The sequence below is a fragment of the Harmonia axyridis genome, chromosome 1 (genome assembly GCF_914767665.1).
Source record: "Harmonia axyridis chromosome 1, icHarAxyr1.1, whole genome shotgun sequence".
NCBI lineage: Eukaryota > Metazoa > Arthropoda > Insecta > Coleoptera > Coccinellidae > Harmonia > Harmonia axyridis.
Genome location: NC_059501.1, coordinates 19,871,996 through 19,888,799, shown reverse-complemented (window position 1 = coordinate 19,888,799; position 16,804 = coordinate 19,871,996). Strand labels below are relative to the sequence as shown.

The 16,804-nt window shown below is 35.1% G+C and overlaps 4 protein-coding genes across 15 annotated transcripts in view; 2 read left to right on the top strand and 2 right to left on the bottom strand.

Moving 5' to 3' along the window:
- Nucleotides 1-114: 114 nt before the first annotated feature.
- Nucleotides 115-9,853, bottom strand: LOC123675852 (carboxypeptidase E-like). Of its 2 annotated transcripts, XM_045611396.1 has the most exons (10): nucleotides 9,379-9,853; nucleotides 4,435-4,631; nucleotides 3,566-3,721; nucleotides 3,310-3,476; nucleotides 1,745-1,884; nucleotides 1,544-1,683; nucleotides 1,360-1,489; nucleotides 802-956; nucleotides 708-745; nucleotides 115-414 (listed from the first exon to the last, which is right to left on the bottom strand). In XM_045611396.1, exons 1-10 carry the CDS (start codon nucleotides 9,593-9,595, stop codon nucleotides 321-323), a joined length of 1,434 nt encoding a protein of 477 aa, XP_045467352.1. In that variant the 5' UTR covers nucleotides 9,596-9,853; the 3' UTR covers nucleotides 115-320. The 2 variants fall into 2 exon arrangements, with proteins under 2 accessions (XP_045467352.1, XP_045467358.1); XM_045611402.1 differs by lacking the exon at nucleotides 708-745.
- Nucleotides 9,854-11,434: 1,581 nt separating this feature from the next.
- On the top strand, nucleotides 11,435-13,136 carry LOC123682831 (transmembrane protein 183). Its single transcript, XM_045621637.1, has 2 exons — nucleotides 11,435-11,654; nucleotides 11,710-13,136. Exons 1-2 carry the CDS (start codon nucleotides 11,609-11,611, stop codon nucleotides 12,672-12,674), a joined length of 1,011 nt encoding a protein of 336 aa, XP_045477593.1. The 5' UTR covers nucleotides 11,435-11,608; the 3' UTR covers nucleotides 12,675-13,136.
- A 290-nt stretch (nucleotides 13,137-13,426) lies between these two features.
- Nucleotides 13,427-15,423, top strand: LOC123682848 (33 kDa inner dynein arm light chain, axonemal). Its single transcript, XM_045621652.1, has 4 exons — nucleotides 13,427-13,587; nucleotides 13,665-13,883; nucleotides 14,018-14,416; nucleotides 15,332-15,423. The coding sequence occupies exons 1-4, from the start codon at nucleotides 13,501-13,503 to the stop codon at nucleotides 15,365-15,367; spliced, it is 741 nt and encodes a 246-aa protein (XP_045477608.1). The 5' UTR covers nucleotides 13,427-13,500; the 3' UTR covers nucleotides 15,368-15,423.
- Nucleotides 15,382-16,804, bottom strand: part of LOC123682733 (protein lap4) — a 144,748-nt gene continuing 143,325 nt past the window's right edge. For all 11 annotated transcript variants that reach the window (XM_045621505.1, XM_045621512.1, XM_045621534.1 and 8 more), the window contains one exon: nucleotides 15,382-15,965. In XM_045621505.1, coding sequence (XP_045477461.1) covers nucleotides 15,723-15,965 — 243 coding nt within the window. In that variant the 3' untranslated portion in view covers nucleotides 15,382-15,722. The remainder of the gene's footprint in view (nucleotides 15,966-16,804) is intronic.

Genomic DNA, 16,804 nt, shown 5'->3' with positions numbered 1-16,804 from the left:
AAACATAACTTTTTTCTTTGGGTTTTTGAAGGTTATTCTAATATCTAACGAAAAATTTATTCACAACACTATTTTACAAATCAACTCTGAAACAAGATAAATAACAAGAGACAATGAGAAAATAATTTTCAATATATTCATCCCAATTGATTCATTCAATATAGATAATTTGGTTCATTACAGTATCACTAAACAGAATGAATATTTCATTTGATCGCGACTCGACTGTTAGGTTCTAGGTATTGATTTCAGTATATTCTCCTTCTGTCCAGTTCATCTTTCTCTGCTTCATTCCAATGCTATAGGCTCTTGGTTGCTGTTCATCCAGCTGCTCCATTTCTGATCAGGTGAAAATAATTCATCCGGTTTGGAATCAATAAAATTATTGGACTGTATCCGTATGTAGGGAGGCAACTGAAACATATTATAATTTTAAGGAAAAAACGGAAACTTGAACAGTATTCGAACAAAGCCAATCCGTGCTCAGAACAAACTGATAAGTTACCTAACCTAACCCATTTCTTTCATGAATTCCTATCGAAGTCAAGGTAACTGAAACTTTGGTGGAGATTTCAATGCAAATTTGAAGCAGTAAATCCCCTTGTACATATTCTATCATTAAAAAAAATGTTGCCAAAGCACAGAAAAAAAATGCAATCCACAAGCAAAACAGAAATTAGTGCAAGTGAGTGAAATTTATTACGTACTTCTTGAAGGGTATACATCTTCGACGGCGTGAAGTGCTCTAAAAGAAACAACACCAAACATATCATGCAAAAGAATGGTTTAGATCGATCTTACCGAAATAGGTTTAAGCGCAAAATCTACCCTCTGAGCCTGAGTGTAAGGTCGATTTACAACAGTGACTAGTCTGGTATGCGGTAAATAGCCATCACGGTAAGCGGTTATTTTGTACTGTCCAGGTGTTAACAATCTAAAGTAGTCACCATCGTGAACTGAAAAAAAAATAGGGTGTGCAAGCTTTATCTAGATATTAACCCTAAATTCAAATAAAATTTTACCAATTCACCATTTTTTGTTTCATTTCAATGCTATAGGGATATAAAATGTCTATAAATACTGGTGAACCCACTGATTAGATTTTTTTTAAGAAAACTAGTCAGACGACGCGAATTGGCGAAACTTTCCCTTTCTTACGTAGGTGGCGCTATTTCCATTTAACAACAGTGAAATTTAATGTGAATGCCATATAGGAAACGACTCGGAAATTAACTGAAGTTTTACCAATCTCCTTCAAGTCCAAGAGCGCTGGTCACAACAAAAGTCGCCAGTCAAATCTTGAACATTGTAGGAGTGAATGTGCATATCAGTATTTCAAGACATCTTAGGTACACTCACCTGATGTGATGTCATGCTGTATATCCATCATAGACAATGGGGATGTAACATTCTTCACGTGGACGACTGCATTAGGTATGCCCAATTTTGTGACACTATCGTACACTATGCCTTTAACTCCAATGTGGCTCTGGAAATGATGAAAAATGTGAATTAATTATTCACTATAGCGAAAAATGTTTACCTGCCAGATGAAGTTCAAGAGAGCGTTCTTGTTCCTTTCCCATTCCTTCTCAAGAACATCTTCCGATGGGTACTTGGTACAACCCAGCTCCAAGGTGATTTCGAAGTCGTTACTGGACAAATAGTTGAAATCCTGCATACCTACGAGTACAACAACATTATCATGGAGTTCTTGGTGGTCGATATAGTCGAAGGAGCTTACCCCCTTGAAGGCTGTACCATTTGGCACCGTTTGTTATGCCACCCTGTTTTGGGAAGTTTATGCTTTCTATATCTCCGCAAGTTTTTCTCCTTGGGTCCGCCATGTCTGCGTGATAGAGGGAATATTGGAGAGCCAAATGTCTGCAATAGTGAAATTAACATAAAGTGGGCGTTTGAGGATCTCTGCCTAATCCACCTTCCCACTCCATCGTGAAGGGGTGGCTCTGCCACCCCTAGGGCGGACACTATATACCCTCCGGGGCCGCGCTAGAGTGTGACGTGAAACCCAAAATGCCATCTATCGGGTCTACAGAGTCACTACAATATTATGGTTACTTGTTGCTAGCCCGAGAGACAGTATCGAAAGCTGCTCAAGAAACGGCACCGATGGGTACTTGAACACAACCGTCCTACGGCTACGGTCCACTATCGAGATGAAGGTGTATATGGCAGGGGTCACTGAGTTGCCTCGCTGATGATTTCATCAGTGGTACCATAGCCTATAGCTATTCATTCAAGCAGTACTCGAATATGGTTTCGAGACATTTTTACCTTGGAGAGATATTCGGGCTTAACAATACACGTTGGGCTTTTATGAACAACTAATAAGGCAAAAGTTTATCATTATTACAATTGTGGAAATTAACATATGGTAACCAGGTATCAGGCTTTAGTTTTCATGAATAATCATAAAAATACGTTTCTTCTAGAAAACATCAAAACTGGCAATGGTGGCAAAATATTGACAATAATTGGGCTGATTGAGGTGGGGTTATGGGCTTCGCTCCATACTCTAGTGGGGCCCTAACGGGTTTAAAAGAGCCTCCACATTGCTACAGGCTTATGTCTGATGAAGGTCTATTTGGCAGAGATCACTGGATTGCCAAACTGAAGATTTCACCGGCGATCTCGGGATGAAACATTGAAATCTCTAGAGATGGCTCGAGAGAGACTCGCCAAAGTGGTGATCCCGACATGAGGCGGAAAGCTGAGATCACGTTCGAGAGCTGAGGTGACTTACTATCCCGCACACCATCATGGCTTCTAGCCTGTTCATCTCACACAATCCTTGCTTTTCCACCCTCACAGTTCGCTTGCGCTCTCTCTTTGTGCCCGAATATACCTTGGCACTTCCTCCTCTGGTGTGGCGTCGGTGCTGGCGGGGGAGTGTGTGGTGACTATGTCTCACCAAGAGGTGGCGTTATGGGATCCGCACCACACACTAGTGCGGCCCCGGCGCATTTATAAGGGCTCTTCATGATGGAGTGGGAAGGTGTATTTGGTGGGAGATTACTGGGTCGCCAAACTGAAGATTCCACTAATGATCTAGGGATGAAACACCTAAATCTCCAGACAGAGCGCGCTTCTCCAAATTTGGCTCGAGAAAAACACGCTAATCCTCAGATATTTGCCAGATGTGTTATTTTTAGTTGTACCACAAGCGATCGAGTCTTAGAGTCTGTCGATTTATTTCATAACGAAACTGAGTTGCAAGGAAACACAACGAGTCCGCTGGACGAGTGGTGTTTTCTCAAGCAACTCAGTTGTGTTGCCTGCATAACTAACCGAAAAGTTTCATCATCAGGAGTCGGAGAATATTCCCCTGTCATCTTCCCTGTTTTGCTCTCATCGTAGGGGTAGTTGGCAACAAGGTCACCACCGTGCAGGTTTGCAGACAAGACGAATGGTACCTGCATTATTAGTCTTATGACAGCTCTGGTCTCGGGTTGAAGCTGAAAAATAAAGAATTTCCATATCACCGAAAATTATATCTTTGAATTGAAACCGAGCAAATTTTGAGGACATTTGTATCGTAACTCACAGGCTCCTTCAAAGATGTAATCTCTTGTAGCAGATGATTGTTGCGGTCCACGTGGTTTTGTTCGTGAGAAAACATAATCCTGTCCAGATCCGGAAAGTTCCTGTTGAGGTCCACGGAATTGTTGTTTGTCCTTCCCAAGAGATAATCGTTTCCTCCCTAAAAAACAGAAATACTAAGTTAGTTAAAATTCTAATAATAATCAATATTTACATGGTGGGTCAGATCTTAATAAACATACAGGTGTCCCGAAACTATGGTGCCAAATCGAAAGAGAACATTCTCCTTGAAAAATAAATAAGACTTTCCTAATATTCCTTTTCTCAAATGTCGTTCGTTGATGAGATACAGGGTGTTGAATATGAAAAATTAAAAGTAATTTTTATTCATAACCACAGTTTTCAAAATTTTTCAATTAAATTTCAAAAAATGATTGTGTTCGATATGTGCTTCATTTAGAAAAAAAATCACATTTTCAGTTGGCACCAGTGGCGTACAAAAAGGGTCATAGTCTCTCTTGTTTGCTAATTATTTTATGTCCACCAGGAATAAATGTGTCAATGCTTGGTTTAGTTAAAGGTCTCTAATGTTTCAGTATTCTCTATATTTTTCCTTCCATCCACTTATTGCGGTCATTATTGAAGACGAATCATTATCTCGTCGAATCTCGTGAAGATTCTTATTCTGCTCAGCGTAGAATAGAAAAATGTAGAAAAGGAAACGAATGATTAGGTCAGTTTGGAAGCCTTGGCAGCCTTTTATTCGCATCAAAATAATAAATTTTAATACAGCGCCTCTTACTAACGGTCTAAGTTGCACAAGTGTAGCCAACCCAAAAGAAATAAAATCATGAGTCTTAAAGTCAAACTTACAGTGTCTGTTGCTAACTGCCATCCGTCAGGGTTCATTGAAGGCATAAGGTGGATTCTTGTTTGTTGGATGAGGGCCCTGATGTTAGGATTACCCCGCATGTACTCATCGCATAGATAATCCGCCAATTGTAGCATAAGTTCTCGACCTAACACTTCGTTACCGTGCATGTTGGCGATGTATTTGAATTCTGGCTTCACTGAAAAGACGGTACGACATTAATTCTGCTATCAACTATATGAAAAAGAGAAAGGAATTGGGGAAAATAGAAATTTAAGTATTCTACATAATTGTTTTTATCATTTGGCAACATCTTAATTTTCGGATTTGAGTGTGTTTTTAAGGTGGATACCTACAACATCTCCGACGTCAAATATACCAATTTTTTTGTACTTTCCTAGGTCTTTGAGCGATGGCGCAGTGTGTAGCACAATTATCGGCAGAAAGGCACAGCTTGGAACGAAAACCCAACTCTCCTACTTCACCACTCTCCGCTATAGAGGTGGAGGGTATATATGGCAGATACCAATGAGTTGCCATACTGAAGATTCCATGAGTGGTCCTGGATTGAAACACCACAATCCCCCGTGAGAGGGCGCTTATTATAAAAATTTGTTGAGAACACCTCGCTAAAGTCATATTGTATAGATTTTATCACTGAATTTTCCCGCAAAAGAATCTAGTCGGATACCTTGGTGGCCATCGTACAGGGTAGTTTGACCCCTATCCATTGAGAAATTTAGTGAATCTAAGATTATTCCAGCATTGGAAGACCGGTCTGCCATTTTGCTAAAAATATTCCATTCATTTGGACCAGGCTTATAATTCCCAAAATTCTTTTTAAGAAAAAAAATCAGCTTTGAAAATTTGCATAAATATTTACAGAGGTTTTAATTCTACTTTAACCAAAAAATAGCATAAAAAGAACAATGGACAAGAATAACAATGAAGTCAGGAAACAATATCAACAATAATAATTCTGATAATGAAAGAATATTGATATTTTCTTGTGCTATCTTGGTTAAACAAAAAAAAAAACGAAATGCATTTTTGTGGCGATATTTCAAGAAAATAAATATGGACTACATTATATCAGCATATTATCAGAAAGCGTACGTTGAAACAACATGGAATCATGATTGTTCCATAACTAATTGGAAATATTTCAGCATTTTCAACTACAGAGTCTTCAGCACAAAATCTGAAGTTTCACCTAAATATAAAATGTAACTCTTATCTGAGTTACCTTAAAACCTACGAAAATGAGAGACCTGGTATAGGTATCATGTCGGACATATTGAAATTCAATCTTGTGAGAGTGCTTAAATAAAAAATTCGAGAAATTTTCAAAAGAATGTAACTATTTTGAATTTGCATGCAATGTCATAAATCAAATTGAGCAGAAAACCTCATTATCCGACAGAGGAAAATTTTTAAACGAATAAGAGTCGAAAAAATTTCAAGGAAATTATTCCGAACATTTAAAGGATAAAACCATTTTAATATTTAAGCAATATCTTATCAGTAAATAACGGCAATTGTACATTTTTCCACCTCATTCGCTTAAGAATGTATTTAATGGAAATTTAATTAAAAATACCTTGAGCCTGAATTGCGAAAATTTCATCAATAATCCATATTTCTCGCTGAATTGCGAAAATTTTATGAATAATAATTTATATTTTTCCACTTTATTTACATTCTATATGAGTCGAAATAAATCTTCCAAACAATCGAAATTAATAAGAAAATTAAAATATAGAATAACTGAATTAGGTGAAATCAAGAAACACGCAACGTATACGTTGATAATGCGAGAAGTTTTATACGAAAATCTGTTGTTGTCACATTTTTTGGACTGATATTCAAAATTCATCAACTTTAAAACTATTGAAGCGACTCAAGAAATTTATATATCTACTTATCTAGAATCTTCAAAACAAAATGTTTATCCGTACCTAATATTCATTCAAAATTTGATTCCTCAATTTTTATTTTCTGTAATAACTAGATATGATTGCAAAACGAGAAGAATTTGAATGATATGGCAGCACTTTTAAGCGCTCGTTGCCTAAACGCTATATCAATTCTACTCTGTATTTTTAGAATTTTGAGCTGAAAATGGTCTCAAACGATAAGGTTCTACTCACTTTTGACAAAAACTCTGGATATAAATATTTTAAATTTTCAGTGTAGGTCCGAATCTCGAATACCGCAGTTAGTTAAGTTCATTAATGGATAAAACCGATTGAGGGTTCCGTAAATATAGACGTTCGAAATTTTGTTTTCCTGATACTTTCAAAACACCCGAATCACTCGATATAAAATAACAATTTCAAGCTTCATGTACAGTGCATCCCATTTTGGTTGAGACAGCCAGGTTTCTCGCTTGTTATTTAAGATAGAGCCTTGGGGTTCTCACGTTCCTGTCCTACTTTTTCGTGAAACTCAAGTTGGTCTAATCAGATTTTGCATAACTGTTTCCGTTCAAGAGATACAGGGTGATTTCGGAACCCTCCTTTATCTTCGAAGTTATTAGAAATAATGCTGAAGTAAAAACTACGTCTGAATCAGAATTCTGCGTAGAATCCAGTGGCGTACTCAATATTTTTTTTCGGGGTATGGTATTGAAGATTCAACACAAACCTATATTTTATTTAATGGAATACCAAGTATATCATTACTTCGTTGAATTCGTTATTTTTTTCCCTTCAAAATGATGTATGATACTATGTAGGTAGGATGTTCAGAAATGTTAAAAAAACACTAAAACATCAAATAATGATGATTTTTTGTAAATGGGCCATGAATTTTCTATGTTTCAATGAGAGGATTATTACTTTCGATTTTTAAAACTAGTAGGTCATTGATGAAACATCCTTGTTGTTATTATGGCTACTATGCATTTGGGAGCATTGTTTTCTCAAGTAGGCATTGGAGGGAAAAAAACTGATCTATCTAGCTGTCATCGCTATGAATTATTGTTATTATTATTGATTCTCCTTTCATATGGGAAATCCATTGCCCATTAACAAAAAATCATCATTATTTGATGTTTTAGTGTTTTTTCAACATTTTTGAACATCCTACCTACATAGTATCATACATCATTTTGAAGGGAAAAAAATAACGAATTCAAAGAAGTCATGATATACATGGTGTTCCATTAAAAAAAATATAGGTTTATGTTGAATCTTCAAAACCACACCCCGAAAAAAATATTGCGTACGCCACTGGATTCTACGCAGAATTTTGATTCAGACGTAGTTTTTACCTCAGCATTATTTCTAATAACTTCGGAGATAAAGGAGGGGTCCGAAAAGTATCAATTTCCAAAATCACCCTGTCTCTCTTGAACGGAAACAGTTATGCAAAATCTGATTAGACCAACTTGAGTTTCATGAAAAAGTAGGACAGGAACGTGAAAACCGCAAGGCTCTATCTTAAATAACAAGCGAGAAACCTGGCTGTCTCACCCAAAATGGGATGCACTGTACAATTTTCTGTTGATCTCGTCGTCAGAATCAGAAAAGATTAAAAAAAATAGCCAAAAAACAATATTTCCGTGACTACATATCCGCTCTAGATGAAATTTTGTAATATAAGTAAATATAAAATAACAATTTCAAGCTTTGTTAAAACTTTTGTATTGATTACTTCACTAGAACAGTAGATCCCTAACTAATAACTAACGGACAACAATAAAACAGTAATAAATCACATATCATATACATATACCTATATGTATAGGTACAATTCTGCGATCCCGAAGAGCGCAAAAGGCACTTGAATGGTCGAGTGCTCCAAAACTCCTGAAGTCAGCGTCAGGAATTTATATCCAATAGTTTTCAAGACCATAGGCGAACGGATTTTTTTATTTCAATTTTATTGCTATTAAGTTTTGAGTAATAACACAATGAAATAATATAAGTAGCTGTAAAGGCCAGAATGTGGAAATCGTACGAATAATATCAAAAGTTTTTAATCGAAAAGAAGAATAGATTGATCATTACAAGAACAGCGTAGGTGTAATTTGCGGTTATTCGGAATCGAAAACATGATTTAATGAAGGAAAATCATCAGTATATTAAATGGAAAAACTGAGCGAAACATTTTAATCACTTAATAGGTAAATGTGTAGGCGAGTGTCAATATCTTATCTGTTTTCGCCTCAATTCAGATTAAATTATATTGACGCCCTTATTCCATTATTAGAATTTAGGATGTAACGATTTTCACATTATCTCTACTGAAATGAAGCTGTCTGTACGATTTTCACCCTACCTGGTCCCCTGAATAAAGCAAATTTACCTCAGTCTTTCAATTCAAGTTGGTGGGCATTATTGTTTATGATTTTATATGTAACCTTCGAATGAAAAATAAATCATGAATAGGTGAAATAAAATAATTCAATGCTCTATTTATTCACTTAATCTCACTGAACTTTAAAATTTGTGGTTCGACTACGTACATAGTACATACATACATATTCATTATTATTAACTATTTTACTTTGCTCTGTTTGGAATTTCTGAAGATGAACGAATACTCGAAACTGCACGAATAAGAGGTAATAAGTAATACCTCAATGTTATGTTTCAACTTATCTGCGAAACAAAAGGCACCTACTCATATGTTTATTTAACCAACAAGTTCACCAGATTCAACCCTAATGAAGCTGTGCACCCATATTGCAACAGTATATACTTCGGTTCTAAAGATTTGCTGATGGTTGAATTTTTGTTTATTTCGGCATTTAAGAAAAATGTCTTCAAGTTTCCTTCCTTTCTAAAAAAATCCGAGTTTTTCACGAATAACCATTATCAAGAAGTCAAGAACCGAAAAGACTGAAGTGGTGAAAAATATCCTTAAAGATTTAATCAGGTGAGCAGTCAAATTCTCAAAGAGCTCCAACAGGTTTTCCTGAGACATCGGAGTAAACTCACGTATTTCATGCTGGCCAGGCTTGGTAGAAAACTCAATCACGTACAGAGGAAAACCGTTGACCGAGGTCTCGCTCAAAGTGTATATCCTTGTGATGTTCGGACACTTGGCCTGAACGTCTTCCAGAACTTGTACCATTTCATTGTTGTCGTGATGTCTGAATTCGAACTGGAGGGAAGCAGCAGCCTGGACCAGAAGAAGGAAAAGGGAAAACCACATCGCGTGGTCCTAGTTCGCGGTGATGAAAGGATATAGACTGAATTGGACGGGATCGCTGAGCTCGCACAGCTGGATTTTCGTGTGTAGGAGCGTCTTGAATGGAAATGTACGCCGGCGCCTGACGTCTCTGTACACGGTATGGATTTTCATATCACTATAATGTTCCCTAGCACAATTAGACCGCTGTGGACGGTGAAAAATAATTACGAATAATTACGACAAATTGGGATTATTGACAATTTCAGTACGTCATTTAGTGATGGACCATAGAGCTTTCTCGTTATTGATTGAAATGAGTTTTTAATACGTTGAAGGGGAGGTATGAATATTTAATGATGAAAATAATTGGACGTGTATGCAGTCATGCAGTCAAATTCCATCCGAATTACTTTTTACAGGGTGGGCCAAATTCAATTACCCCTCCCCCAAGATTTCCAGAATATAAACTCAGAGTTCTCTCAAAGGCAAAGAACGAAAATTTTTCCATAATAAGAACCAATTTTTTTTTTGATTTTCTTTAAAATCGACATGGTAGCAAAAAATCGAACCCTTTTAAGGTTTATGAGTTTATTATCGCATTCAGGATGATTACTTTTGTTGCACTACAGGCACGACTATATCCGAGCTTTATTATTTTCCTTTATCTATCCGCTTTGTCGGCTTCCCCCTTGTTTTGCCATCTGTGATTATTGCATTCGTCATCGTTTTACATTTATCCGGTGTTTTCGGTTTTTTGTATGATTTTCGTCACAAAATTTTAATACTGCGTCTATATTTGACCTTTATTATTTTCCTTTATCTACCCGCTTTGTTGGCGTCCTCATTGTTTTCATCATCGGTGTACACTTATATGTAAATGGCAAATTATAAAACTCATATAGGCTCACGGTAGAAAAACGGCCTTTGCTTCTTAAAACACGTTTCCGCAATCTGAAGGTTTTACTCAGATAATGCTCGTAAAGAACTTCTTTTTCCTTATCTCTTGAACGGTGTAGACAAATGAAAGAAAAAGGTGGACCTATGTGATGGACAAAAAATGATTCTGAAATTTTGATATTAAAATTCGTATTTGGGGTGCCAACTTCACACTTCACGTAATTTCAAATGGTCGATTATTTTGGTTTCTGGGGGTGGATAAATGAAATTATTGAGTGGACAAATTCACACTTTCTGAAATTTCGAATGATCGATGTTTTGGTTTATGTGGTTGGACAAGTGAAATTATTGGGTGGATAAAAGTGGACTAACATTGGACAAACGACCTACGGCATTTTAAATACTTTTTTTGTAATTTGAGGGTGCTGCTCAGAAAATATATATTTTCTTATATCTATCGAACGGTGCCTGGACAAATGGAAAAAAAGGGTGGACAAACGTGGACCTACGATTGACGAACGATCCTGAAATTTTGATCCCAAAACTCGCATTTTGAGGTGCGTGCTTCACACAGCACACAGCTGACTACTTTTTTAATTTAACAATAAATTATATATAGCTATTATTCATAATTAATTTCTTTTCACTTTTTTTCCGTTTGCGAAGAATAATTTAAATTCAACAATTGGTTGCAGGGCCGTCGCCAGATATTTTGGCGCCACAGTAAAATAAAATTTCGCCGCCCTGCTCTGCCTAATGCATCTGGCGACGCAGTTCTTAAAGGCTATATTTGAATTAGAAAACCAAAACTATTACAATTTGGCGTCCCGGCAAAATCTCCGCTATGCCGGTCCTGGCGGCGGCCCTGATTGGTTGTTTTTGATTCTTGGTAGTTATTTCTTCGATTAGAAGTTATGTTAAATACATAGACCTATTATCCATATATTAGGATATAAGGTCTATGGTTAAATATGTCGTAATGTTATGACTTATGACGTTAGTTTGTAAATATTGTTCATAACCTACAAAAAATGTAGAGGATAGTGTTAGATTAATGGTATTTTTTACATTATTGAGATCAACTAAGTCTTTATCTATAGAATAATTTAAATCAAAAAAATCGAGAATTTTCATATTATGGCAAAACAAGGAAAAGTTAATAGAAAAATCAAGGGTTCCAGAGGTAAATATGAGTTGTATTATTTTCAGTTCCTCTTCAAATATACATGTTTTTATAGATGTCACAATTTATGATTTCGCGAATTCATCCCAAACTAATGGTCGTCCCAAAAAATCGGAAGTCAGTATCACGAATGTTGTTAAACAAGAATTAGAAATTAAAGAACACTGGTATAGTGATGATGAGGAAGAAGAAGATAGTGAAGATACCTCTTTACAATTAAAAAAAAAAGGAAAGAGTAAAAAGCAGAAAAACATGGAAGCAATTGGATTAGATTATCCAGTTGATATATGGTTTTTGATATCCGAATATATAAGACCTGAAGATGTAGGATCGTTTGCTGCTATATGTCAGGCTTCTTATGCTGTTATACAAAGTGTGAAGTTTTGGAGATCCTTGTACAAGAGATATTTTAATAAGGAATTCTTAACCATAGAGTATCAACCAGAATGCCTGCTGAGGCATTTTGGTCTTAGAACAGCAGTAGTGAAAGCTTTGTTTCTTATGTATCCCCCATTCCAGAAAAGAGTACGACAAACACTATTGGGAGTAAGCCATCCTGATGTTTTGATAGGGATGACCTGCGTTGGTCTGATATCAAAAACTGAGGGCAAAACTGGTAATGAAATCTTATATTATTACTTTAAATTCCGAAGGAGTAATGCAGCCCCCGTTAAAACTCACAAAACTAAGGAACAATCTGTAATCGACTTATTGAATGATATCAATGCTAATCCAGATGAAGACCACTGTATACTTCTTGCAATATCAAAAGAGCAAATATCATTTCCACCAATCCTCGGCCAAACTTTGAACCATGTGTCAGTGACATTATCCAAGGCATTTTGCAATAATCGTTTACAGCTTGTATTTGGAAATGCATTAGATAAGTTTTGTTCAAACGAAAATTCATTCAATGGAAATTCTGTAGTTTTGGATCCTGTGTCCAATATTTCAATTCTAAATTGGTGGCATCCAATGTACATAAAAAATAATAATATACCAAGTCTTGATGAAGATTAATAGGTTGAGACCACTCAATATACTTGTAAATTCATTAAATGTATTTTTTGAGATTTATAAACAATGTTTTCAAACTATAGAGTGTTCCAGTTCTTTTGGTGCTAGAAAAATATATTTTATATGATTATTGAAATACTAAATAAACTATATATTAAAAAAAAATTGTTATAATTTTAATTCAATAATTATTGTTCAAAAAGGAAGTCTTTTGAAACATTGCTATCCATAAGGTTTAATATTGGCATCAAAATTTGCTTTTTCCAGTTGGAAGATACTCTTGTTTTCTTGCATGTTAATGAAGCATTGTTAAATTAATTTAATTTTCCTACACAAAAGAATATTGTGTTCAATGATCCGTTTTTCAAAGAAAATGAAATTTAGTTCTAATCTTTTGTAAATTCTTCAACCTGTGACATTATTTAGCCATTCTCATGTAATGTGATAATGTTATTGATTAATGAATTCTTTGTTGAAAAAGATGACATCAATAATGACCTAATAAAAGAATAATTTAAAAAAATTTGTGTCATTCCCTAATGATTTTCCATTTCAACAAGATGAACGTAGAATTCAAGAATTTGAAAAAGAATTATAGAAAGAAAGTCTTTATTTTTGGTTGTAATTCATTATTCAATTAGTAATTAAAAGAATTATTGATTCAATATCTATTCTTTATTTGAAAAGAAGGATATTTCATCCATCTTTGGTTGGCCGCTCTGTACATCCTTCACAAATGTATTGACAAAATATTCTGGTTTCCATAGTATTATTTTTATGTCACAAGTGTATGTATACTTCAGTTTTTAATCATTGAACTGCTCCAAAAATGGCTGAAAGAATAATTCCATCCAGTAACACATTAGTGAAATATGATAATCCTACATTAGTAACAAAGCATGAGGATCGTAAGAAGGTGAGTAACGATTTTGCATTACCTACTTTGCAGGACAAATAATAACTGATACTTCAGCATTCTTCATCTCATTTTAGGAGAAAGGAAGAGATGAATCTCCAACCAAGGGAAAAGCAACTTCAGCTGGAGCTGATGCTAAAAGAGAAACTGAAGAGATACTGAACACTATTTTACCGCCCTTAGAATGGGAGGAAGATGGACAAATGTGGAGGCAGCAAGTCTCCACAAACCCTGCTACAAGATTGGAAGTTGTGAATTTACAAGAGCAGTTAGATATGAGGTTGCAGCAGAGACAGGTATTTGACCAAGCTGGATGGAAAGAAAAAAGTGTTTTTTTCTGCTTAGACATAATTACATACCTAGATTGTATATTTTAGAAATAAGAGAAACATTTCCCAATTCACTGTTTTAAATGGAAATATCTCCATAGGCGAGAGAAACTGGAATTTGTCCTGTACGGAGAGAACTTTATACCCAATGTTTCGACGAAATAATTCGCCAAGTAACTATAAATTGCGCAGAAAGAGGTTTACTCCTACTACGAGTGAGGGACGAGATGCGCATGACAATCGAAGCTTACCAGGCTTTGTATTGCAGCAGTATCGCTTTCGGCATGCGCAAAGCCCTTCAAGCTGAACAGGGGAAGTCCGATTTGGAAGGGCAGGTTGAGCAACTGAAAAACGAAAAATTGGAGCTCGAGCATCAGATCATCGAGTTGAAACAGAGGGCTGAACAGGCTGATCGAAGGGCTGCTGAAACGAGAATGGCTGAGGAAAGGAAACATACTGAAGAGATTGCGTTTTTGAAGAAGACTAATATGCAGTTGAAGGTGAGATAATTCAAACTGAGTTTATCCCTAGTATAATCCTTAATAACCAGTTTGAAACCAGAAACCTTATTTCGAATGAATTATCTCTAAATTTTTTCTTCGCCAGTTGCGTGACAGCTTCTTCCTAAATTTATGAGCTCAATATTTTGCGTACATTTGATGATATTTGGTATGGATATTTGAATTGAGTCACAATGGCTATCAATAGAATTTCAGCTCTTTCCGATATACTATATATAAAAAAGGAACTATATATGAATATTATGTAAGGGCATCACGTTTGAAAGACTGCACCAAATTGGATAATTCTTTTTTGTAGTGTTCATTACTGTCATGAGAAGGTTTATACAACAACATATTTTCTAAAAATTGTACCGAAAAGAAAAAAAACGCTTTTCTTTCTTCCTCCGAAGGAGCAAATAATCATAGAGTATAATTTGGCGAAGGATGTATTTTTGGTTGCCCGAACGTGCAAAGCCGGGTCGGGCAAGAGTATAATATGACACTTCGAAGGATGTATTTTCGGTTGCCTGACACAATGTGCGATCCGGGGCGGGCAGCTAGTAGTATATATTTTGATGAAATTATAACTTTCAATGTTATAATTGAAGTCCCGGAAATATGTATCACTTTTGAAAATGCGCCGTGTATATTATGCATTGCGAGTTAGATAAAATAGCTTCGCAATATTATGTTGGGAAAATTGATCAATATTTATGTTTTTTGAACTATAACTCTTTATTTTGAAATCTCTGATCTAGGCCACTTCATATATTGGATATAACTCAGTGCCCTTAACTGAAAAATGACCTCAATTTTATTTCAATTCAATGAATGATATTTTTATATGACATACATTCAAATATCTTACCTTATTCACCTATTTTCAATTAATGTCTTATGTATTTTTTTCAGACTCAACTAGAAGGAATTATAGCACCAAAGAAATAAGAAAAAAACCAGAGGACAATTGTATTTATATATTAAAATTTAAGTCTCTCTCCAAAGCATTTTTTATATTGTCTGTTATTGTATAAAATAAATAGTATAAACCACCTTATCATATGAACAAATTGATATAAAATATAAATTTCGTGATTATCAATGAAGAAAGCTTTGGACCTTATAAACTAGAACTAATTACAGATTTATTTAAAAAATACATGAATTATGTAAATACTCTGTACAGGAATACAATGATGATATTCATCATAAAATTATCAATAAAACCCATCCACCATAAGAATCTTAACACCAATTCGAAAAATAACGCGAAATTCTCATATACTGTATTTAACAGTACATTTCAGTGCTTTCCCTTTTTCGATCGTTTTCTTCTCTTTTTTTTATTAGCGTTGGTCAAATGTTCATCTAGTGTTTTTTCTTCGTTATTGGTGGGAGTTGGTGGTTCGGAAACGGAATCGTCTTCCATGTCATTATCGTTCTCTTCTTTGATATTATTATTATTTCCATTAAATGTAAGGTCCAATTCTAGGTCAGAAGGTTTCGTCAATTCCAGAGAAATAATTTTTTCCCGGACAGTTTCAACCTGTATCAGAAAATTGAAAATTTACCACATAATAAAGAATTCTTACTTCAAATTTTCTTACTTTTGTTGCAAAAATCATCAATATAGGGGACAGATTTTGCCTTACTTTTCAGTCTTGAAAAAACAACCCTCTACACTGGGTGCTAAAACCCCAAGAATTTGAATAGGGGTCGAGTAACTTCATTTCATTTTCAGTATTTTGGCGAAGAAACGAATATTCTCTTCTGATTGCCACAAAAAAAACTATGAAATCATTTTAAATCTAGTGGCCCCACAAAAGGGTAACTCAAATGATTTCTTAATGTTTTTGTATACAACAAAGTGATACGATCAGAAGAGCCTCTTGCCAAAATACTGATGTAAGAAATTCGAATTGAACATTTCTGAAAAGGAAATTCATAGACCTTTGAAATGAGGTGTTATTCAGTTCCCATTCAAATTATTGGAGATACAGCACCTACTCGTCTCTACGAAATCAACCATCTTGTTCATTTCAAGACTTAGAAGATGGCAAAATCTGTCCCTCTACAAACATTAATTCATTTTGCAAATAATTATAATATGTGAAATATCATTGAGGGGCCCTGTATTTTATACATACAATACAATAAAATGTGTATATTTATACACATTTTATATTTGAGGTAGCTATATTCACAAACCTAAAAATATTTAATCAAACATTCTGTATTAAATGCCTTCAATTATTCTCATAAAGAAGCTAAGAAGAGTTTTTAATTTTTCCGAAATATCTTTCAAAGCATGCACAACAAGGAATTGAATAAAGTGTGCAGTAGTTTATCATATTAGTGTAGTTATCCACTTGAAAGAAAGCTGCA

What these genes read in the sequence shown, in the direction of transcription:
- LOC123682848 (XM_045621652.1), top strand. Translation starts at nt 13,501, where the DNA reads ATGGCTGAAAGAATAATTCCATCCAGTAACACATTAGTGAAATATGAT. An exon ending in AGCATGAGGATCGTAAGAAG is followed by an intron (nt 13,588 to 13,664) that starts GTGAGTAACGAT and finishes ATCTCATTTTAG; the next exon opens with GAGAAAGGAAGAGATGAATC. An exon ending in AGACTAATATGCAGTTGAAG is followed by an intron (nt 14,417 to 15,331) that starts GTGAGATAATTC and finishes TATTTTTTTCAG; the next exon opens with ACTCAACTAGAAGGAATTAT.
- LOC123682831 (XM_045621637.1), top strand. Translation starts at nt 11,609, where the DNA reads ATGGCAAAACAAGGAAAAGTTAATAGAAAAATCAAGGGTTCCAGAG. An exon ending in AAAAATCAAGGGTTCCAGAG is followed by an intron (nt 11,655 to 11,709) that starts GTAAATATGAGT and finishes ATGTTTTTATAG; the next exon opens with ATGTCACAATTTATGATTTC.
- LOC123675852 (XM_045611396.1), bottom strand. Translation starts at nt 9,595, where the DNA reads ATGTGGTTTTCCCTTTTCCTTCTTCTGGTCCAGGCTGCTGCTTCCCTC. An exon ending in GGCAGTTAGCAACAGACACT is followed by an intron (nt 3,722 to 4,434) that starts GTAAGTTTGACT and finishes TCTGTTTTTTAG; the next exon opens with GGAGGAAACGATTATCTCTT. An exon ending in TTACATCTTTGAAGGAGCCT is followed by an intron (nt 3,477 to 3,565) that starts GTGAGTTACGAT and finishes TTTATTTTTCAG; the next exon opens with CTTCAACCCGAGACCAGAGC.